The sequence below is a fragment of the Podarcis muralis genome, chromosome 13 (assembly GCF_964188315.1).
Source record: "Podarcis muralis chromosome 13, rPodMur119.hap1.1, whole genome shotgun sequence".
Taxonomy (NCBI): domain Eukaryota; kingdom Metazoa; phylum Chordata; class Lepidosauria; order Squamata; family Lacertidae; genus Podarcis; species Podarcis muralis.
The window spans coordinates 36,280,909-36,300,406 of NC_135667.1; the positions used below are offsets into that span (position 1 = coordinate 36,280,909).

Genomic DNA, 19,498 nt, shown 5'->3' on the forward strand with positions numbered 1-19,498 from the left:
TCTGAGCTTGTACCCTCTGTGCTTCCTGTTCTGCCACTTTCTGATCTCTTCTTGACCTTGGGGAGAGCGGAGGAATGCTTTCCAGAGACAGTGAATCTGTTAACCCCATCTCTCCCAGTCTTTCTTCTGCTAGCTGTTCCCCGTCCAGTATTTCCCAGCTTCTGCCTTCTGAACTATGCCCTTCTGCAAACCACTGTTCCAAATCTATACTGTCCCTCTTGCTCCTGGAAAGATTCAGGATCAGGGGGAGGGGGAGGCTCCCACCATTCCTCCTCAGTACAGCCCTCCTCAGCACGGTCCCTGACAACCCATTTCTTTGACCCAGCATTGCAATTCTCATGCGCCAGCCTTCCCCGGGTATCTCACCTGGGCGGCGCAATCTCACCTGGCAGCATCCAAAGGCACTTGGGAGTTTGTGTTGCCATCCTTCCCGCTTATGGCATTTCACAGCCGATGATGTCACAGCTGTGGCATCTATGACAACAAGTGGGAGGTGGTCTTCAGAAGCTAATCCCCCCAGCTTTGCCTTTTTGACTTGGGACCTAGCAGTGGTGGGCTTGTGCCAAGATGAGCAGCTTCGATGTCTTGACATTCCCTGTGGTGGTTGCCAATTCTAGGCAAAGAATCGCCTGTACAAGGAATCAGTCCCGTACTGGTGAATATGTGTTTCGTGGCAAAAAAGAACTGGGTAGGCTTAACTTCTTGCAATCCTAAACCTGCTGAGTACAATAACTGTGCTGGGTGATCCTATGAATGCTTGCTTAGAAGTTGTAAGCCCCTGTGCTGGTCCCGAGGGTTAACCGTGCAGCAAGGTCCAAGTCCAGTCCAAGGTCAAGGGTGCAGTATGGACTGTCCATCAAAGCTGAAGCAGGGTCCAAGGCAGGGAGTCAGGTGAGGTCAGGAATTCTGGCAGGAGAGCAGGACAGGGTGCAGGCAGGAACAGGCTACCAACAATGTTGCTCCCGCAACCTGGGACTGGGGCTGGCTGGCTTTTATCTGCCCCGAGGCATAGGGCAGCCCCGGTCCACAGGTGACTCGCCTCTCCTGGCCTGGAGGCAAGCACTCCTCCTGCGGGAACTTAGTTCCCTCCGCCTCTCTGCCCTGAGCATCTGCAACCTCAGCTTCCCCTGACGGGGCTGAGAGTGGAGCACCTGCAGGCAATGGGTCCTCCATCCCCTCAGGAGCCAGAGCAGGCTCAGCTGATGCCTGCAGCTGAGGACCCAGCACAGGTGAGGACCCTTCAGGCTCAGGCCCCAGCCCCAGCTCAGCTGGTTCTGGAGGCGGGGACTCCTGTGCAGGCTGGGATGCCTCAGGTTCAGTCTCCAAGTCCGAATCCCAGGCCATCACACCCCCACTCTGTTCAATCGAGGGTTCTCCAGCATGCATAGGAATGTAGATTTAAAAGTTGGAAGAGATGCAAGATTCAAAAGATCCGCCCACCTGCTGAAAGCCAGGAGCATTGATATAAAGCCAGCCCTTGACAGCTCGGCGGGCACTATCCAGACACCATAGTGTTGCAAGCATGTGCTTGCCAGAAAAGAGCCTACTGGCTGGAGCCTGCTGAAGATTTACATCTCACAGAGCTGTGATAGAAGTTTGATTTATTGTGGTGGTTTGGTTTTCCAGATTGCTTTGTTTCATTCTGTGTTATATGAACCGTAGAGTTGGAAGGGGTCACGAGAGTCATCTAGTCCAACCCCCTGCAAGGCAGGAAATTTTTGCCCAGCGTTGGGCTCGAACCCACCAACCTGAGATTAAGTGACTCATGCTATATATAATTTAGAGCATTTTCACCCTGCTCTTCATCCAATTGGAAAAAGACGGTCACTCCCTGCAGGCTAACAATCTAAACAAAGAAAAAGAAACACAAGGGAAAAGGGAAAACTAAAAATAAAAAGGCACACCAGTTTTCTGAACAGTTGTTCCAATAATGACCAGACGGCACAGTTCAGGGGCAGTAGGTGCTTGATGGAGCTGGGCCTTCAACAAAGCGGATGAAATGAACCCTGCTTCCTATATCTCCAACTGATTGAATAGCTGCCCCAGAGAGAAAGAGGGAGAGAGTTGTATCTTACACTGCAATTGATAACAAAAGAGCTCCAGATGACTCGAGTAATAATAATAATGATAATAATAATAATAATAATAATAATAATAATAATAATAATAATAATTTATTTGTACCCCGACCATCTCTGGACGGCTTCCATAGAAACCAAAAATACACTAAAATGTCACACATTAAAAACTTCCCTGAACAGGGCTGTCTTCAGAAGTCTTCTAAATGTTAGGCAGTTGTTTATCTCTTTGACATCTGATGGGAGGGCGTTCCACAGGGCGGGCGCCACTACCGAGAAGGCCCTCTGCCTGGTTCCCTGTACTTTGCTTCTCGCAATGAGGGAACCGCCAGAAGGCCCTCGGCGCTGGACCTCAGCGTCTGGGCAGAATGATGGGGGTGGAGAGTAAGCGAGCCAGGCCACTTGTAGATTTATTTATTAATTTAAAACCATTTGTATGCTTCCCCTTGCTTTCCTAAAGATTCCAGGGCAGCTCACAGCAAGTGCAAACACCCCGTCAAACACAAACTCAAAAAGCTCAGTTGAAAACACTTAAAGCAGAATAGAGTAATAGAAACAAATGACACCAGTAGGTGACATAGCTAAGCCTGGCAGGACAGCTCACTCTGTGGTATTAACCCCTTCATGCATTAATTAGAATTAAGCATGTTGGCTTTATGAAGCTGGTAATCCAACAATCTGGGTGTTTACCGTAATTCTCATTTTTGACCTCTCACAAGTTATTGAAACACAGATCACCCATAATATCCTATTGTCCCTTGCAATATTTTATTCTTTCTGACATGAACTGAATTACTGCAACAGCACCATGTGTTATTTAGATGGTTGGATCTATTGTTACACACTCCCAAATTCCTCAAGCGATGAGAATGCCCACACGTTTCAGAAGGATATTGTAGAAGTGAAGAATTAGTTAGATTCAAAAGATGCCTTTTACACCTCTTAACATTTACTCCTCCTGGGTTGTACCAAAGGATGCGTCCTTAAGAAATACATATACTTAATGGCAAATCTGTTGAACAGATTTCAATTGCCAAATACCGGAAATGAAATCCATATTCTTGAGAAATGGTCGCCTAAAGCTTGGCACGTCATGCTTATGAGCAAATTAACAACATGTAGGAAGCCAGTGGAAGAATCTGTTCTGGATTAAGTAGAATTTCAGTGGCAATTACTTCCTGACTCCAAACACAGTGATCGATCAGCTCCTGTACACATATGAAAGGCTTTCCTGCAACCCCCTCAAAATACAAATTTACGTGGGACACCTCAGACAACACCAGTAGTTGTCCTCGATGCTGCAGAAGAGAACAAAACATACAGGAGGCGTCGCAAGAAGGATGAAATCCTTCATACATTTATATTGAGCTCCACGAGGCTCTTAGCTCCAACAACTGTTCACTATTCAGGATTTACAGCTGTCATTAGCAATATTCTGTTCTCCTACTTGGTTTTGCTAACAGCCAGTGCGCGTTTATGTGCAGGCCGAAAGTCAGAGAAAGAGCGTATAGGCTAGGAAAAGCAGCATAGGCTGGTTTTTTGTTTTGTTTTTTTGAAATAATTTTTTATTTGATTTTCAAGAGTATAAACATACAACAAAACCAATTCCGGATCCAAATGTAGAGATTACTCTGAATTTCCTGGCTTCCCCTCCCCCCATCCCTACCATAGGCCCTGTTAATCCTATTTTCAACTGCATTATTATTACTTCTCCAAAAAAATTGATCTTTCTAAGTTATCCATACATACTGTTACATTACAAACGTATTTAAAATCCTGGCAATGTTTTAACCTGCTTACAATAATCTTGTACAGTGGTACCTCTGGTTACGTACTTAATTCATTCCGGAGGTCCGTTCTTAACCTGAAACTGTTCTTAACCTGAAGCACCACTTTAGCTAATGGGGCCTGCCACGCCACCGCCGTGCGATTTCTGTTCTCATCCTGAAGCAAAGTTCTTAACCTGAGGTACTATTTCTGGGTTTGTGGAGTCTGTAACCTGAAGTGTATGTAACCTGAAGCGTATGTAACCTGAGGTACCACTGTATATGCGTTATAAACTTTTCCCATTCTTTTCTAAAGATCTTGTCTTCTTTGTTCCTGAGCTTCCCAGTTAATTTTGCCATTTTGGCATCGTCCATCAACTTGGTTTGCCATCCTTCTCTGGTCGGGGTTATCTCTTCTTTCCATCTCTGGGCTAATAACATCCGTGAATCTGTTGCCGCATACATAAACAGTTCCTTTTTTGGTCCTTCGGAATCTCGGTACCCGGAAAAGCAGTGTAGACTAGATCAGGATATTTGAAGGTCATATGTATGGGAGCAGAGATCTATTTCTACTCTTTCAAAAACAATCGTTTTCTCTTCTCCCGGCAGCTAGAAGTCACGTGGATAGTAGACCTCCGGAGGCCAAGACTCACCTCTACTTCAAGGTTTCCAAGATACAGGTACATGAGTTTTCCCTTTACAATTGGTGCTGATGTTGGGCATAAAGTTAGACCATTTAAAGGTAAAGGTAAAGGTAAACGGACCCCTGACCATTAGGTCCAGTCATGGCCGACTCTGGGGTTGCGGCGCTCATCTCACTTTATTGGCCGAGGGAGCCAGCGTACAGCTTACGAGTCATGTGGCCAGCATGACTAAGCCACTTCTGGCAAACCAGAGCAGTGCACGGAAATGCCATTTACCTTCCCACCGGAGTGGTACCTATTTATCTACTTGCACTTTGACGTGCTTTCGGACTGCTAGGTTGGCAGGAGCAGGGGCCGAGCAACGGGAGCTCACCCCGTCGTGGGGATTCGAACCGCCGACCTTCTGATCGGCAAGTCCTAGGCTCTGTGGTTTAACCCACAGCACCACCCGTGTCCCTCTTACCGTTTAGGTGTAAGCAAATGCAACTAAAAACCCCGATTCTTTCAAAAGGCTGGGCACAGAGCTTGCGCTTTGCTCATCACTTTTCTGCTTCTGATCAAACCCTACGCAGCTTTTCATGCCATCTGGTTCCAAACATCCCTTTGGCCTTGAACTGGTCTTTGACCGTAATAATAAATTGTTGTTGTTGTTCTTGTTGTTGTTGTTGTTATCTCTTTGGCCTGCCAAAGCACGTGTCTAAAACCCTGCAGGAAGGAAAACAGGTGCAATCTGCAATGGGGAACCAGCAGGTTAGGAAAGGTTAACTTCTGTTCTCCATCATTCCCCTATTGAAGCCTTTTTTAAACTGAAAAATGAGGTGGGAACATTTAGGGAGAATGGGATGTGCTTATTTTTTTAAAATATTCAGGGCCCCTCCAGCTTTTATCTGGGAACAATCTATGGAGTTAGGCTGTTTTGTGGTTGCATATGTAATAAAACTACACCAAGTTTATGGGTGTTTTTAAAAGTATGGGTGGAATTGTTTCATTGTGTATTTAAATCATGTGTATTTGGTTTTTATATGTACTGTATTTTTCTGTGTATAAGACGATTTTTATTATTATTAAAAAATGTTAAAAATTTGTGGTTGTGTTATACACAGATAGTGCAGGGGGGCGATTGGTGGCAGCGTGAGCAGGAGATTGTCTGTGGTGTTAAGGCCTCTTATCCAAACATCACCATTCTTGGGGCCTTGTTGATGGAAAGCCGGGTTTGGAGAGAGAGCAGGTGCCCGATAGCCACAAATAGGGCTAGGAAAGCCTTGGATCGGGCGGTGGTGCGTAGAGTGGCAGCCCTGGGTGGGTGGGTCATTGACCACCCGAGCAACTGCGAGGCCCTCTACCGGCTTGATGGCGTGCATCTTTCAGATGCGGGAAATGACATGTGGCTTACTGATATAGCAAAGGGGGTAAGAGATTGGTTTCAGGCATGAGAGTATTGGCGGCGAGCGATTGCTCGTGTGGCGGTAGGCATTGGTAAGAAGGGGTTAAGAGGATGTGGGGGGGAGGAACGCCATCAACTCCCCCCAGTGAGCGAAGGGTGGTCCGTTAAAGGACTCCGGGGGGCGTGGCCCTGTCCGAAGCCTATGGAGGTGAGGGCCAAAGGCACGCCCCAGAGCGGTGACCCGGGGGAGCTCCTAGTCGATGTGCCTCGGCGGGAGACTCCCCCGATTTAGTGTTAACCCTTCCCCGTGTCTCCAGCAAATGGGCTGGAGCCGGATAGTCGTTAGGACCAATGCCTAAGCCAATGCCTCTCATTCCTGAATTCAATAAAGTTGTGGCCTAATTCGCCCATTTAACCTTAAACTATGGTGTCTCGTGTCTTTATTTATCCTGGTGGGGGGCGGGAACTCGCCACGCAATTGGCTTTACATTTGTAAACCACTTAGAAGCTCATTTTGGCAAGGAAGCGGTATATAAATCAATAACACATAACATAATACATGTGATTAAGCACAGAAGAAAAAGAACCAGGGTAATAAAACAAGAAATCCAAAGGGTGGAATAGAAACACAAATGATCTGGTTCCCCTCAACACCAGGAAAAACGTGAGTTCTAAAGGAACATCTGAAACGCATTGCATTCCTTTGAAAAAAAGGAGACAAGCGTTTTAGCATACCATCTGAATAGTTTTGTGGTTTGTTTTTGCTTTTTAAAAGTACAGTGGTGCCTTGGTTCTCAAACGCTTTGGTACTCAAACAGCTTGGAACCCAAACACCGCAAAGTGTTCCAGTTTGCGTACTGCTTTTGGAAGCCAAACGTGCTCTGTTTTGAGTGTTACGCTTCCAATTTGAGTGCCACGCTTCTGTTTTGAGTGTTATGCTGAGCTCTGTCTGTTTTTGCTATTTATTTTGCGTTTTTGTTTTCACAACTCTTTTTTGTGTGTTACTGTGTGGAACCCGGTTCAGCTACTGATTGATTGACTGTGTGACTGCGGCACATTGTTTATTGCTTTCATGTTATGGCTCAATTGTCTCGTTAGATAGTAAAATCCATGTTAAATTGCTGTTTTAGGGGTTGTTTTCGAAAGTCTGGAATGGATTAATCCATTTTGCTTTCTATGGGAAAGCGCGCCTTGGTTTTGGAACGCTTTGGTTTTGGAACGGACTTCCGGAACGGGTTAAGTTTGAGAGCCAAGGTACCACTGTATTGTACCGTGGCTTCAAAAGAGCTAAAGAAGAAGCTGTAGAACGTATTAGTTAGACCTTTCTTCTATTAGCAAATCTAATCAAGTCTCCATACTCTCTTTTCTTCAGAAGCTAACACTCCCCAAGATTGTGGAGCCAGATAATACGGAGACGCAAAATGCACCTGTGGCAGTAGAAGTGAGGGTAAATGTCACCATATCTTGAAGGGCACCCCCTTAGTTCAGGCCCAAGCAGGAGTAGGGCTAAAAGCAAGACAGTAGCTGCAGGAGAAAATCATGTGCTATGCTCAGCTCTTGCATAAAATTATTTGTTGTTCAGCTGCTCAGAGCTGCTCATCATTGAATGAAGGAACATTTCGTGGTACCAGGATCAAGGTCAGCGAGAAAAGTAAGGGGCAGAAAAACTGAAAATTCAAGAATGGAATGAAGAAGAGAAGAAGAAGAGTTTGGATTTGATATCCTACTTATCACTACCCGAAGGAGTCTCAAAGCGGCTAACATTCTCCTTTCCCTTCCTCCCCCACAACAAACACTCTGTGAGGTGAGTGGGGCTGAGAGACTTCAAAGAAGTGTGACTGGCCCAAGGTCACCCAGCAGCTGCATGTGGAGGAGCAGGGAATCGAACCCGGTTCACCAGATTACGGGTCTACCACTCTGAACCACTCCACCACACTGGCTCTCACACTGGAATGAGAGAAAAAATGGAATGGTCCGAGGCTCCTGAGGGAGTTGAAACTTCGTGGCCATGCAGCGAACTCCTGGAAAAGGTTTAAACGTGACTTCACCATTGACATGCAAGGTACAGGAATGGATGAAAAGAAGATCCTCAAAAGGTAACCATGTTTTTGCCTGTAGCAAGGCATGAGGCAGTAGACATTTTCCTGGCCGTGCAATCAAGGCAGGAGGAAGAGGATTTTTTTATCAGGAGGTGTGCAGAAATTGGACGAGTATCGCATGCCCAAGAGAGCAATGAGATTTATGAAAGATTTAAGTTTTCCTTCAGAGGAAGGGGAATCGATACGGAATTTAATAGATGATTCAGAAATGCAACTGTGGGACCCTAACGGCGTCATTAATTAGAGATCAGATAGTGTTGAGGGTTGGAGACTGTGAACTTTTTGTTTAAAAACTCCTGCAAGACTGTGATCTGACCTTTGAAAGGGCAGTCCAGGCTGCGAGGCTAGAATGCAAGTATTAAAGGGAAATCTTTTTAAGTCTTTACGTCGGTACGATTTCTGAGGACAGAAGACAGAGGAATCTCAGATACAGCAGGAGCAGGTTTTCATATGTGTTTTCATACGCACTTACCTTGAATTAATACCTCGTCAAGAGAAGTGCATACATTATGCAAGCTGCTGGAGACACAATCACTGCCCTGCAATATGGAAGTGTTGCGACGCTTGCGAAAAATAAAACCGCTTTGCAAAAAAAGTATGTTACCAACCAAGACAAGCTCAAAAGAAAAGACAAGTGTTAGCTGATATCTCCCCACAAGACAAATCAGAGGAATATTTCCACATGAGGAATGGACCGCTCCCTTTTAAACAAGTGGAATTGTGGCGGAATAAAAGTTGGACACGGGATTACAGGTCAATGTCATCACTGGAACAACCTTTCAAAGTCTTCTTAAAAAAAAACAACTGGTGGAAAGCAAAAACTGAGATTGAGGGCTTATTCTGAGGAAGAAATGATGCACAGAGGTGTCTGCGAATTGCAGAACAGGTTCCAAGTTTGAATGGAGGTCATCCTAGTTCAGTCGTGTGTGGGAACACAGAACCTTTCCTAGGACAAAAAACTTGTCATATTCTGGTTAAAAGACTGCACATCATAAGGCAAACCAAAGATATTCACATTGTATCCCGATGTCTTTGAAGGAACAGGCAAGGTGGAAAGTGTATACAGTGGTATCTTGGTTTTCAAACATAATCCGTTCCAGAAGACCGTTCGAGTTCCAAAATGTTCGAAAACTGAAAATTAAATACAGAAAACTCAATATGGAAGCTGCTTGACATGTTTGACTTCTGAAAGGTGTTCAAAAACTGAAGCATTTACTTCTGGGTTTATGGCATTCCAGTTCAGAAACATTCATCTACAGAGACATTCAAAAACCAAGGTAAGGTAAAGGTAAAGGTACCCCTGCCCGCACGGGCCAGTCTTGACAGACTCTAGGGTTGTGCGCCCATCTCACTCAAGAGGCCGAGGGCCAGCGCTGTCCGCAGACACTTCCGGGTCACGTGGCCAGCGTGACAAGCTGCATCTGGCGATCCAGCGCAGCACACGGAACGCCGTTTACCTTCCCGCTGGTAAGCGGTCCCTATTTATCTACTTGCACCTGGGGGTGCTTTCGAACTGCTAGGTTGGCAGGCGCTGGGACCGAGCAACGGGAGCGCACCCCGCCGCGGGGATTCGAACCGCCGACCTTTCGATCGGCAAGCCCTAGGCGCTGAGGCTTTTACCCACAGCGCCACCCCAAAAACCAAGGTACCACTGTATAAAATCCAATTAACAGAGCCAAAGAAACTAGTGATAGATGCATCTTGCAGAAGTTCCTTTGGCCCTCATGAAAAGACTAGAAGAACTCAAACTTCTGGAGATCATTGAAACTGTCGGAGAGCCCATGGACCAGTCCATTTTTCAATACTCATAAAGAAGAAACATACGTCGCTCAGATTGTGCCTGGCTCCACTGAAAGAAGTTCAGTTTAAGGGTCATGACAAGGGCAAAATATTTTTCAAATTTAGATGTCTCTCCAGTATTCTGGCGAATACCATTAGACTAGAGGGGCTCATGAATTTTCAGTACACTTATTATTGCTTCCACGGATAGCCATTTGATATTAAATCTGCCTCCCATCGAAAGCACAGTGGAAATTGTGAAGTGTTTGCTGAAAAAGGCCTTGGATACAAAAACAGATTCTTACTTGGCATAGCTGGATTACAGGGCTGGAAATGGGAAAATTCCCTGCTGAGCTCTTGTTTATTAGAACACTCAGGACCAAACTGCTATGGCTGGAACACCATAACTCTAACTCAGCTTGAAGTGTTCAGTAAAAAAAGCAAAAGGAAAAGGGTAAAGCGACCCCTGACCATTAGGTCCAGTCGTGGCCGACTCTGGGGTTGTGGTGCTCATCTCGCTTTATTGGCCGAGGGAGCCGGCGTACAGCTTCCGGGTCATGTGGCCAGCATGACTAAGCCGCTTCTGGAGAACCAGAACAGTGCATGGAAATGCTGTTTACCTTCTCGCCGGAGCGGTACCTATTTATCTACTTGCACTTTGACGTGCTTTTGAACTGCTAGGTTGGCAGGAGCAGGGACCGAGCAACGGGAGCTCACCCGTCGCGGGGATTCGAACCGCCGACCTTCTGATTGGCAAGTCCTAGGCTCTGTGGTTTAACCCACAGCGCCACCCGCGTCCCTCTATGCAATATTATGGCACAAATTCATGAGCACCGAGATCCCTCTACAACCCAAAAATGAAGTTCAAGTGCGGGATGGTACCCCATGAACCCAGAAGGTTGTTCTCAAATGAAGAAGTAGCCCCCAGATCATGCAACATGCAGACTTCCGTTGGAGAAATATTGCGACGTAACCAATGGCATCTCCTCCAGATACCAGAAAGAGAGGAAGGAGAGAAGAAAGGAGGAGTAATACAGCAGGGAAGGGAAGCAGGTGGAAAACACTGTAGTCATACCTCAGGGGGGTTGGGAAAATGAAGCGTGTTCAGAAATGAGTCTGAGAAGGTACCCTCAAAACCAGAAGGCCCCAGAGAGACTTATTAAAAAAAACAACAGAGAGACACATTGTTTTAAAAAAGGGAAATTTAAGGATAAATGGGGTACCTCCCATATCAAGCTTAGGAGGTTAGGTCGGAGGCAGGGTGAGAAGGCAGGGTGAGAAGCCAAGGAAAATAATGGCTAAAAGAGAAAAGACCTCTTTACGTAGTTCTTTAATTAAACTACTACTACTGCTACTACTACTACTACTTCAAGGGACGCGGGTGGCGCTGTGGGTTAAACCACAGAGCCTAGGACTTGCCAATCAGAAAAGCGGTTCGAATCCCCGCGACGGGTGAGCTCCCGTTGCTCGGTCCCTGCTCCTGCCAACCTAGCCGTTCGAAAGCACGTCAGAGTCTAAGTAGATAAATAGGTACCGCTCTGGCGGGAAGATAAACAGCGTTTCCGTGCGCTGCTCCAGAAGCGGCTTAGTCATGCTGGCCACATGACCCGGAAGCTGTACGCCTGCTCCCTCGGCCAATAAAGCGAGAATGGGGCACCTCCCATATCTAGTTTAGGAGGTTAGGTCAGAGAAGAAGGTAGGGTCAGTAGACCCCCAAATATTTTTAATATATCTACAGTTGTACCTTGGTTTTAGAACTGCTTAGTTCTCGAATGTTTCGGCTCCCGAATGCTGCAAACCTGGAAGTGAGTGTTCCAGTTTGCGAACTGTTTTTGGAACATGAACGTCCAACGAGGCTTCTGCAGCTTCCGATTGGCTGCAGGAGTTTTAACAGTGGGTTCGTAAGTGGCTGTGGAGGCCAGTTCTGGATCCACACATCCTTCCACAGTGGGGACATAGGTTTCCAGGTGGGAGTTGATCACGGTGTGGGTTTGCCAAGCGTCCCTTCCTCTTAGCACATTTCTCCCTTGCGTCCTGAGTTCGAGCATCTTCAAAGCCCATGACACCTTTGGTAAAGGCTGTTCTCCAATTGGAGCTCTCACAGGCCAGTGTTTCCCAGTTGTCGGTGTTTATACTACATTTTTAAAGATTTGCCTTGAGAGAGTCTTTAAATCTCTTTTGTTGACCACCAGCATTACGATTTCAATTTTTAAGTTCGGAATAGAGTACAGTGGTACCTCGGGTTAAGTAGTTAATTCGTTCCAGAGGTCCGTACTTAACCTGAAACTGTTCTTAACCTGAAGCACCACTTTAGCTAATGGGGCCTCCTGCTGCTGCCGCGCCACCGGAGCACAATTTCTGTTCTCATCCTGAAGCAAAGTTCTTAACCTGAGGTACTATTTCTAGGTTAGCGGAGTCTGTAACCTGAAGCATATGTAACCTGAAGTGTATGTAACCCGAGGTACCACTGTAGTTGCTTTAGAAGACAATAATCAGTCATCCGTACCACCTGAGGGCCTAAGTTCATCTTGTCCATTCATTTCAGTAGGTCCACTCTGAGTTAGTTAGTTAGTTAGTTAGTTAGTTAGTTAGTTAGTTAGATACAACCCCCTAACTTTTAATAAAAGGTTGTCAAGTCTCCCAAACAAGGGAATGTTTTATAAATTATCATTGCAGCATCACCACCTGCCCGAATATATCATTTACCAAATTCAACAGCAACAAAAACTTATGGGCACAGCTAGTATTCTCTTTTTAAGAAAAGGAAGCAATGCCAATGTCGCCGCATCAACATTTAGTCTGGTACATACATATTTTTAAATCAAAATAAAGTTGCTGGGGAAATGGGATCAAAACCATGACACCATGAAGGAGGAATGGCAGACAAAATTAATGGAATATGCAGAAATGTCAAGTTTAACCAGTAGAATAAGAGATCAAGAAGAAGAGTGGGAAATATTTGCAAAATATCTGAAGATTCATTGCAAGCAAATTAAAAACGCTAGCAGGATTAGAGTGAATTCAGCACTGTATAATTTAGCTGGGAGAAAAAACTAATATGGAGTAATTAGAATATGCAGCAGCAGAGGATAATTAGAATGAAACATGGAAGGAGGGAAGTTGATGAATAAATATATTGTCTATTCTTTTTGATGAATGTAAATGTGGAAATTTGTAGAAGTGAAAATTATATTTAAAAAAACAACAACATTACACTACAGATCATTCTCTTTTTTCCCAATTAAAACTGCCTTCCTTCCATGAAGCTGCCATTTCCCCCACAGTAGGAATAGGCAGGCACCTAGAGACCCCGTATATATTTTCTTCCTGCAGTGTGGACAACAGTCCCAACAGGAGAGAAAATAACTGGCAAAAATTCCGCAATTCACCGTTTTATAAAACAGTCACATTCTGCTTTACTTTTTTGTCATGCACATAGGCATGGGGAAAGGGAGGTGGGTTGTGGGTGTTTTTTTTGCCAAATGTAAAATAAAAAACAATTTACATCCTTGGGGACTGGGGACATGACTATGTGTAAAAATGTTATTTTAAAAAAAATGTGGGAGGGGGGATTGGGGAGGGGCTTGAGAGCTCCTGTTTATTATAGGATAAACAAAACTTTTTTAAAAAAACAAGAAACTCACAGTTTCTGTCTCTCGCTCTCTCTTTCCATAGGACGCCCAAAAGAAAATTGGGCTGATTGAACGGGAAAACAAGACCCTGTCGACACGCCTAGCTCATATATATCGCGGCACAGGCTTGGTAGACTGCTGGAACCCGTACCAAAAAAAGAGGTGGGCAGTTGTGAGTCTTTAATGCCTCTACGCTATCCTTCCGGGAGTGCCAGCTTGGCTCCACAGCCGTGGTTGCTCGGGGTTATGGGTGCCATGCAGCGTGCATGGCCCTGGGGTTGAAATTTGTGGGTGCCCGGCCCCTTCATAGAATAAAGGTAAAGGGACCCCTGACCATTAGGTCCAGTCGTGACCGACTCTGGGGTTGCGGCACTCATCTCACTTTATTGGCCGAGGGAGCCGGCATACAGCTTCCAGGTCATGTGGCCAGCATGACTAAGCCGCTTTGGGCGAACCAGAGCAGCACATGGAAACGCCGTTTACCTTCTCGCCGGAGTGGTACCTATTTATCTACTTGCACTTTGACGTGCTTTTGAACTGCTAGGTGGGCAGGAGCAGGGACCGAGCAACGGGAGCTCACCCCATTGTGGGGATTCGAACCGCCAACCTTCTGATCAGCAAGTCCTAGGCTCTGTGGTTTAACCCACAGCACCACCCACATCCCTATCTTCATGGAATAGAATGTCCCTATTTTCCCCAGAGAAATGTTGAAGGGTCTGCCATACTGGCCAGGAGGGCAGAGGGTGTCAGCTGACTGAATTCCAGCAAGAGCTTTGGCCTATAGAGCACACAGAGCATCACAGGCTGCCTTCTCATTGTTATCTATTTAATACATGAGTCGCAAAAGGGGTGTCTCTAAATCAGCTGCTTTTCATGACAGTAAGCTGTTCATTCATACGGTATAGAATAGGAAAGCTTAATCTCTAGTGAGTTGCCTATCTCTCCCCACTGGCTCCATTTTGAGCCTGATGAAATAAAAAGGGGGATAAAGTTTGCATTGTAATTTTTATCAGGGGAAAAGAAATAATAACTATAAAAATAACAGAACAAACAACAATCAGCTGCGAGCTGACGCAAAGAAAGAGTCCCTTTTTAAAAATTAGAGGGTTTTTGTATTAAAAGATTTTCTTGTGTTAGGAAACAAACAAATAAAGGGGGAGGTATTTAGGGCTTTAACACCAAGCCAGGTACGTCTTCCCTTTTGCTTAAAACTTAAATCTTCTTACGAGTCCTGGAGACCTCGGAAGCTTGCTCACAATTCTGTGACATTTTAATTGCCCTGCTATGGATTTTGGATCCCTCCTCCTAATTTACTCCCAGGGTGGGGAGGGCAAAGGAAAACGTCTAAGAATAAACTTTCTACTTTCATTGCATTTTTATAGCAATAACGTGACAAGAGCTCTTTGACTGGCTCATGACCAGTCAAGAGGAGTGATGTTCTCAACAGATGCTCATCCGCTTCGCATCTTCCTGCTCTCTTTTCCATTTAATGAAAGACACACATTTTTGGGTGGTGACAGTCGCATCCTAATGAGGTGGATTTTAATATGAGATGGCTGAAGAAAGATGCTCTCCATAGTGGGACAGCTGTCCCAGGATCCCCCACGTGGTCACAAGGGATCTAGAGATACACCTCTGGGTCATTTCTGTTTCCAGCAGGAGGGGCAGTACCCAATAAAAGGGATGCGGGTGGCGCTGTGGTCTAAACCACTGAGCCTCTTGGGCTTGCCGATCAGAAGGTCGGTGGTTCGAATCCCCGCGATGGAGTGAGCTCCCGTTGCTCTGTCCCAGCTCCTGCCAACCTGGCAGTTTGAAAGCACACCAGTGCAAGTAGATAAATAGGTACCACTGCGGCAGTAAGGTAAATGGTGTTTATATGCGCTCTGGTATCCGTAACGGTGTTCCGTTGTGCCAGCAGTTTAGTCATGCTGGCCACATGACCCGGAAAGCTGTCTGTGGACAAACGTCGACTCCCTTGGCCTGAAAGTAAGATGAGCGCCACAATCCCATAGTCGCCTTTGGCTGGACTTCACCGTCCAGGGGTCCTTTACCCAATAAAATAGTATTTGCAGGGAGTCAAAGATGCTGCAGAGTAAATTTTGAGGCAGGAACTCTCCAGCCAGAAACCAGCAACTCCATGAGCTACTCATCTTAAAATCTTAGAATCCTAGAATTGTAGAGTTGGAAGGGACCTTAAACGTGATGGGCTCTTTCCAATGTTCCACCAGCAGAACTCTACTCACACAGTGAGACCCTTCTTCTTCTTCTTCTCCTCCTCCTTCTGCATTCACTCCCAAATCTGCTCTGGAAGGTCTCTCAAACCCTTCAGAACTGATTTGGAGGGTGCAGAGTAAGGACGCTGTAAGGGATTGGAGGGGAATATTTTATTCTTTGTGCAGAAGTCTCATGCTAGCAGAATAGGAACATCTGGTGCCACCAATAATAATCCTCAGCGTACAGTATGTCTGTTACTCTCTTTTACTACTACTACTACTACTACTACTAATTATTATTATTATTTATACCCGTCCATCTGGCTGGGCTTCCCCAGCCACTCTGGGCAGCTCCCAACAGAATATTAAAAACACGATAAAACATCAAACATTAAGAACTTCCCTAAACAGGGCTGCCTTCAGATAGTTGTTTATTTCCTTGACATCTGATGGGAGGGCGTTCCACAGGGCAGGCGCCCCTACTGAGAAGGCCCTCTGCCTGGTTCCCTGTAACCTCACTTCTCGCAGGGAGGGAACTGCCAGAAGGCCCTCAGAGCTGGACCTCAGTGTCCGGGCTGAACGATGGAGGTGGAGACTCACCTTCAGATATACTGGGCTGAGGCCGTTTAGGGCTTTAAAGGCCAGAAATTACACTTTGGTGCTGAAGCCAACCTCCTTTCCCCACTTTTCTGGGGCATCCCCTGGGAATGTGGAGTGTTTCTCCACACCCTAGCCTTAACCTGTTTGGGTTTTGCAGTTCACAGCGGCAGAAGCAGAACATAGAGCTTGTGAGGATTACCGTGGAGAATCAGGGTATCCTCAAGAGGATCCGAGAGAGAAAGCCAACCTATGACCGGAAGCAGTCAGAGATTGACTGGGAGGCAAGTGCATCCTTCCCCATGTTTATAAAAAATGCAACCAACCTCCATTTCCTTAGTTGTAAACATTCAAGCCTTTAAGGTTCAGCTGATATGAGGCCAACCTGGACGTACTTGGAAGAGGTGGGCAAGGTATAATAGTTGTGAAGAAGACAAGTGCAGCTCCATGTGGAAAAGTCAGATGTGAGCTTGTGTCTAGCACCAGGACACTGAGAGTAGAAAAATGTGTGTGGATTGTAATGAAATATACCATGTTAAGGCAGCAGTCCTATGCAGATGGACTTGAAAGTAAGTCCTACTGAAATCAGGAGGCTGTGTGCACATAGCTGTCTCCCACAGTTGTTTTGCAAAGCTGGGGACACACAGCATTCGCCAAAATCCCCATCTATCCTGTAGTTTCTCGAGAAATGCTGCGTTTTGATGCCTTTCTCCCCAAACCAACTTCAATCCGATCCAACTTCAAGATGTTAAGCGGTATCAAAACAACCCTGTTCCCTCTCTGCCCACTGGTTTAGACAGTGGGTGACCAATTGTGTTTTTTGGAATGGAGGCGGGGGCCTGTTTTAAAGGATTGGGCCTGTGGGTGAGGCCTGTAGCATATTAGTGGGATTCTTCCTTTTGTAAGCTAAAAATAGCATATCTCCTGAGTTTACGCCAGTAAAACTCAGAAACGCGAGGAGTTAGGAGTCCAACGTTGCTTATTGCAAAGCAATAGGTTACAGTCGGATCGTTCCGCAAAACTGCAACCCTGCCCTTTGGTCCAGGCAGTGGTATTTATAAAATTTCAAACAAAGCATTTCAATTTCCACCAATCATGTACATCATTGCCTCATTTCATGCACAATTATCGTTGTTGTTTAGAGGTGTCCGACTCTTTGTGACCCCATGGACCAGAGCATGGTGCTCTTATCCGGAAAGCAGCTGCTGCCGAGGGAGAAACAGACTTCAGAGAAGAGAAAGCTTAGAAGTCAGAGAATTGGTGCAGGCGGAAGGGGTTAATCCCCTTTGCCTCAGCACTGTGACTTATATCCAGATTCTCTCTGTGTGTGAGAGAGAAATCTCCTTTGAAGCATAGAAAGAGTCAACCCTCTGCCTAGAACAGTGTTTCTCAACCTTGGGCCTCCAGCTGTTTGGGGGACTACAACTCCCATCATCCCTGATCACTGGCCCTGCTAGCTATGGATGATGGAAGTTGTAGTCCAAAAACAGCTGGAGGCCCAAGGTTGAGAAACGCTGGCCTCGAGAGCAAGCCTAGAACTTTGATGCGTTCCCTGCTTTTATCAGTGGCTGCTTAATATCTACGTTTTCAAGAAAATGTAGCCGCTCAATCAATTTTGCGACTCTCCCTGCCAGCAGTTGTAGAATATGATAACCGGTTATGATCATCTTGGAGCTGGGGGAACAGGGTGGGAGCAGCGAGGCGCATTTCCCGAAGCTCATGCGTGGGAAACGACTGTTCCAACCTTGTTATTAGCAAGAAGGGAGAGGGTGCAGGGTTTGTGTCGCTCGCCGTCACGTTTTCGCGTTCTCCCCCTCCTCCCTGGTCTCATTATTCTGCAAAGCCGCCTTCCCCGATATCTTTTGTCGGTGGAATTAAAATCTCTCCCAAAAAGTCGAGCGGCGTCTCCTCGATGTCAACAAGCCTCCCACAGGCAGTGGAGAAGGCAGATGGCACAGCTGCAACCTTTTGTCTTAGCACAAAAGTTACTGCCCCTTTGTTCCTCTTCTGAAACTGGGGACTAGGCGATGATGCTTTACCGCCACAGATCAAAAGAAGGGAGTTTTGCTCTCATCGCCTGTACCCTAAACACTTTCCTTTGTTGCTTTCCTTCATTGCACACACCCCAACTTCCCCCCACCCCCATTGTGCACTCATGATGGCATGTGGTGTGCATGTTACAGGTGGCCAGTGCTGCTTTCCATACTGTTTGTGCCTGGGGATGTTTCAGGGCAGGCATACACATTCGTTTCCAATCAGCGCACGACCCGCAACTTCCTGACGAAATCCACATCATAGCTGTCAACTTCTCCCTTTTCTTGCAAGGAATCCTATTCGGAATAAGGGAATTTCCCTTTAAAAAAGGGAAATGTTGACAGCTGTCACAGAGGCATCGTGCCTCTGTGTCAGGCGGCAGTGGATCCAACCCCCAGGGGCAGGCCGCCAGGAACGGCTAAGACAAGGAAAAGTTCTTACCAACTGCTTTTTATTCAATATTCACAGAGGGAGGCTTGGAAATGCCACCTCTTGGAATAAGAGTGTTGCTCTGAGTGAGTCTCCACCCCCTCCCTCTCATGCATCATCTCTCACCCCCCTCTCATTTGAGCTCTCTGCTCTCCTACTTTCAATGCTTGCCAGGTTCTGGGAGAGAGGGGCTCTGGGATGCTTTCTAAAGACAGTGTGTCCATCAGCTGTCCACCCCTCTGGTGCTTCTTCTTCCTCCTCTCCCATTATTTCCAGGCTTTCCCCCTTATATGCCTCTGAGCTGTGATCTCCCTCAAACCCCTGTTGTAATTCTGAACTGTCTTCTTCTTCTCTGGAAGGGTCAGGCTGGGTAGGTGGTCTCCGCCATTCCTCCTCTGCCCAGGCCCTGGCACTCTGCTCTGAATATCGGTTGTAGGGAATCGCAGGTGGACTTATGCAGGTTTCCTCACCAACATCTGGTCGGCCACTGGGAGAACAGGATGCTGGATTAGAAGTACCACTGGCCTGATCCAGCCCCAGGGCTCTTATGTTCTTAAGACCACAAACACTCTGCTTTATTTTTTCATCTTGCTTTTGTTGAGCTGTAGTGTAAGAGCACTGCTCCAGGCAGCATCACAAAACAATATGTAGATGGACCAGTATGAATCCTGCACCAATGACATGTCACAGAATACATCCACCAAATAACAACTCCAAAAAACCCATTTCCAGAGGAGCCCCTTTTGTTTTTTCCCTTGCCGCTTCCAGAAAACTCAGGCCAGGTTATATATACAAAGGCAATGAAAACCAGTGAATTGACTATACTACAACATAAAGAAAAGG

The 19,498-nt window shown here is 46.2% G+C and overlaps 1 protein-coding gene across 1 annotated transcript; it reads left to right on the top strand.

Moving 5' to 3' along the window:
- Window positions 1–441: 441 nt before the first annotated feature.
- CFAP97D1 (CFAP97 domain containing 1) lies at window positions 442–19,091 on the top strand. Its single transcript, XM_077918298.1, is given in 6 exon segments — window positions 442–557; window positions 559–688; window positions 4,454–4,524; window positions 13,426–13,544; window positions 16,353–16,480; window positions 19,015–19,091. Coding segments are annotated over 6 exon segments (606 nt in total). The 5' UTR covers window positions 442–476.
- Window positions 19,092–19,498: the final 407 nt, after the last annotated feature.